The sequence below is a fragment of the Lupinus angustifolius genome, chromosome LG05 (assembly GCF_001865875.1).
Source record: "Lupinus angustifolius cultivar Tanjil chromosome LG05, LupAngTanjil_v1.0, whole genome shotgun sequence".
NCBI classification, from domain to species: Eukaryota; Viridiplantae; Streptophyta; class Magnoliopsida; order Fabales; family Fabaceae; genus Lupinus; species Lupinus angustifolius.
The window spans coordinates 1,523,494-1,528,406 of NC_032013.1; the positions used below are offsets into that span (position 1 = coordinate 1,523,494).

A 4,913-nucleotide genomic window follows, 5' to 3' on the forward strand; every position below is an offset into this window, starting at 1 on the left:
TCGTTTGGGATGTACCTGAGGAGGAATCGACATCGAGCACCTATAGTGAGGAGGAGTCAGCAAAGCTGTGTCTGATGGCCAGATCTGACATCAATACAAATTCAGACTCATGCAAGGGCAATGATGAGGTATATTCTGACACCTCATCCACTTCGAATGATTCACCTCCTTATGATGTATTGTATGATGCTTATGTCGAGTTGCATGATGAATTAAAGAAATTGGCTAGAATTAACATTGATAGGAAAAGAATAATCCTGATAAACGAACAAAAAATAAGCCAATTACAAAAAGAATTAGATGAATTAAAACTGGAAAATGAAACTTTAGATCTCATCTATTCTTGTAGTTCATGTAACTGCTCTGCTAGTAACTTATGTCAAAAACCTGTCTGTGAGACTTGCGAGACTTTGCAAGAGGACAATTTTAAACTAAATGAAAAACTCACACGTCTCACAAACAGTAAACTGCAATTAGATAACCTGCTTAATCAAACTAGAAATGTTGGTGATCGAACTGGTCTAGGTTATACTCGCACTGCTAAAAAGAAGCGACCATATAGAAAACCGGTAGCTCAAGCTAAAAACAAATATCATAAGCATTCTCCTACTTGTTTTTATTGTAACACATATGGTCATACTTATCATTCATGCTATATCAAAAAGTATGGTATACCTAGCGGAGTTTATGTATGGAAAAAGAAGGGAGATAATTCCCTAATCACTAACAGAAAAGGACCCAACACCAATTGGGTACCTGAGAAAAGTAAGTAATCTATTTTGCAGGTATGTCTCCGAACACATGGACAAAAATGGTACTTAGATAGTGGGTGTTCGAGGCATATGACAGGTGATAGATCAAATTTCCTGGATCTCTCACTTAAAGGAAAAGGATACGTCACTTATGGAGACAACAACAAGGGAAAGATACTCGGCACAGGAACAGTTGGTAACTCATCCCAAACTCTGATTGATAATGTCCTTTATGTTGAAGGACTAGAACATAACTTGTTGAGTATAAGCCAACTCTGCGATAAAGGTAATCGTGTATCCTTCGATTCTGATTGTTGTGTCATTCGTGATATTTTATCTAATAACGTTAAATTTGTTGGTCACCGTATAAATAATATTTACATGGTTAATTTGGACGATGTCACTACATTATTTTCAAAATGCCTTATTTCTAAAGAAGATGACATCTGGCTATGGCATAGACGTGTTGCACATATCCATATAAAGCATCTAGATAAATTATCATCAAACGAACTAGTTGAGGGGCTACCAAAATTGAATTTTAAAACTAAAGAAATTTGTGACACTTGTCAAAAGTGTAAACAAACCAAAAACTCTTTTAAAAATAAAAATGTGATATCCACCTCAAGACCTTTGGAGCTACTCCATATGGACTTGTTTGGACCATCACAAATCATGAGTTTTGGTGGTAGTTACTACGCTCTAGTTATTGTTGATGATTTCTCTAGATTTACATGGACATTGTTTTTATCATCAAAAAGCGACGCGTTCAAAAATTTTAAAAATCTTGCCAAGCAAATCCAAAACCAACTTAACCTAAAAATAATATATATACGAAGTGATCACGGGGGAGAATTTGAGAACTTTCAGTTCGACAAATTCTGTGATAAGCATGGCATTTTGCATCAGTTCTCTGCTCCTCGCACTCCACAACAAAATGGAGTTGTAGAGAGGAAAAATCGTGTTTTAGAAGAATTAGCGAGAACCATGCTTAACGAAAGTAATACCCCCAAGTACTTCTGGGCTGATGCAGTTCATACTGCATGCTATGTTATAAATCGAGTACTCTTAAGGCCAAACTTGAACAAAACTCCTTATGAACTTTTAAAAGGCCGCAAACCAAATATATCCCATCTTCACGCTTTCGGTTGCAAATGTTTTATATTAAATAATGGAAAGCGGGCCTTAGGGAAATTCGACTCTAAAGCCGATGAGGGAATATTTTTGGGATACTCGATTCATAGCAAAGCGTTCAGAGTCTTTAACAAATATTTAATGCAAGTTGAAGAGTCTATCCATGTACAGTTTGACGAATCTTCTCCAAAAGAGAAGAGAAAGGTCGTTTCTGATGATGTTGCAGGTGCTTTGGAAGAAGCATACTCCAAGGACATGGATAATGAAAAAGGAGCCAATGATGAAGGTCAAATCGAACCTCAAGAGCACTCAGACATGCCTACCGTGTGGAAAACAAAGAAAGCTCACCCAATTGATAAAGTTATAGGTGACATATCTACGGGAGTGGTAACCCGTAGTTCCTTACGAAATTTCTGTAATTTTGTAGCTTTTGTATCGCAAATTGAGCCTAAGACCGTTGATGAGGCCATTGAGGATGTACACTGGGGTATAGCTATGCAAGAAGAGCTAAACCAGTTTGAGCGCAATCATGTGTGGGACTTGGTCCCCAAACCTAATGATCATCCCGTAATTGGTACTCGATGGGTCTTCAGAAATAAACTTGATGAATCTGGCTTAATAATTCGAAATAAAGCACGTTTGGTGGCCAAAGGCTACAACCAGGAGGAGGGTATCGATTATGACGAAACCTACGCTCCTGTAGCCAGACTAGAGGCCATCAGAATGCTTCTTTCCTTTGCATCTTTAATGAACTTCAAACTCTTTCAAATGGATGTAAAAAGCGCCTTCCTGAATGGATACATTCAAGAAGAAGTTTATGTTGACCAACCGCCTGGTTTTGAAAATTTTAAATATCCGAACCATGTTTACAAACTTAAAAAGGCACTATATGGTCTCAAACAAGCTCCTAGAGCTTGGTATGACAGACTTAGTACCTTTCTTTTAGAAAAAGGGTTCGAGAGAGGCTTGGTTGACACAACGCTTTTTATTAGAAAATCAGAAAATCATGTTCTGCTTGTACAAATCTATGTAGATGACATAATATTTGGATCTACTAATGATATCTTGTGTAGAGAATTTTCTGAGATGATGCAGGGGGAGTTCGAAATGTCTATGATGGGAGAACTCACATTCTTTCTAGGATTGCAGATAAAGCAGCTAGAAAGTGGGATATTCATCCATCAGGCGAAATACTGCAAAGAGCTACTCAAGAAATTTGAAATGGACAAATGTAAGGAAGCTTCCACACCTATGGCATCTGCTTGCTACTTAGACAAAGATGAGAAAGGAAAAGCAATCGAGGTAACGAAGTATCGTGGTATGATTGGGTCTTTACTTTACTTAACTGCAAGTAGACCTGATATCATGTTCAGTGTATGCATGTGTGCGAGATATCAATCATCACCTAGAGAATCACACTATATAACTGTTAAAAGAATCATGAGATATCTAAAAGGAACTATTAACATGGGATTATGGTATCCTCGGGATGCCTCACTATCCTTGGTGGGTTATTCCGATTCCGATTTCGCCGGATGTAAGTTGGATCGGAAAAGCACTAGTGGTACTTGCCACCTATTGGGCAGTTCATTAGTAGCATGGCACAGCAAGAAGCAAGCCTGTGTTGCTTTGTCCACCGCTGAAGCGGAATACATTGCCGCTGGTGTGTGTTGCGCTCAAATCCTTTGGATGAAGCAGCAACTTAAGGACTTTGGTCTTAAACTTGAAAAGATCCCAATAAAATGCGATAATACAAGTGCCATTAACCTATCCAAGAATCCCGTTTTGCATTCTAGAACAAAGCATATAGAAATTAGACATCATTTTTTGCGTGACCATGTACAAAAAGGTGACTGTGTTCTTGAATTTGTGGAAACATCTAAACAGTTAGCAGATATTTTCACCAAGCCCCTTCCCAGGGATACCTTCTATGTTCTAAGGAGAGAACTAGGAATTCTTGATGAACAATATCTTGTTTAAAAATTGTTTAGCTGTTTGCATAAATTGTCTTGCTTCTCTATGCCTATGTGTTTCATGTTTGAATGATATATGTTAAAAATGCAAAAATATATCTCTTGATTAACTTCTTAATGTGATTATATATGTCTCGATAAATCTGTAATAATGCATACGTGTGTCCTAAAAAGTCGAAACCACTCTGCTGCCTAAAAACGAAATTTTCTCTGATTTAATCGATTATGCCAATAGTTAATCGATTACCTGGGCTTCATTTCTGGAAAATTCAAATTTTCTAAAACTTAATCGATTAAACAGCCCGTTAATCGATTACCTGGGCAATTTTTTTTGAAAATTCAAATTTTACACTGTTTTAATCGATTAAACCATCCCGTTAATCGATTAAAACCAGTACGTTAAAGGCAAACAGTGTCTCGGTCTTGCACTTTTTCTGACCTTTTCGCAACCTCTTTGCGCCTTGATTTTCTGAAACAGCAACAATACTAATCCAGGTGCAATAGGATTAAGTAAACCTCATCCTAAACCTCTCAAACCTTCCGAAATCATTCTATTTCATCCAAAAATCCACTCAATTCCGAATCATCCAATCCAAACCCTAGGTTAGGCTTTGCCCCTCTGTTCATCAATCTCAGTTTCGAGTTCATCATCTTCAATGGAGCAGAGTCGTCCAAAGCGGGTCAAGACTACAGCAACGCGCATTCGAAGAAGGGAAACCGGCTCACCCTCCACTCGGGACCGCGGTGACCCCTATTATTCCCTCATTTTGCAAGAGACCCGGTTGGCAAAATTTCAAGGCCGCAAGCCTACATACATCAGGTATGCCGACTTAACCTGGTTAGCGGAACAAAACTTTAGTTTTCCGCATGACATGGAGGCTCAAGGAGCCGTTCAGTTTTTGGAATTGAAGGGACGCGTATACCCTGCTCTAGTTAGGGAATTTTACGCTAATTTTAGATACAAGGATGGCAAATATTGGTCCATGATTTCCGGTAATCTGTTTGAGATGAGTGAGGATTTATTTCTGAATGTTGGAGGTTTATCGTCGTCTGG

The 4,913-nt window shown here is 38.2% G+C and overlaps 1 protein-coding gene across 1 annotated transcript; it reads left to right on the forward strand.

The window, feature by feature from the left end:
- On the forward strand, nucleotides 2,664-3,698 carry LOC109347883 (uncharacterized mitochondrial protein AtMg00810-like; the record flags this gene model as incomplete). Its single annotated transcript, XM_019587989.1, has 1 exon — nucleotides 2,664-3,698. A coding segment is annotated over one exon (1,035 nt), but the record flags the coding sequence as incomplete, so codon positions are not given.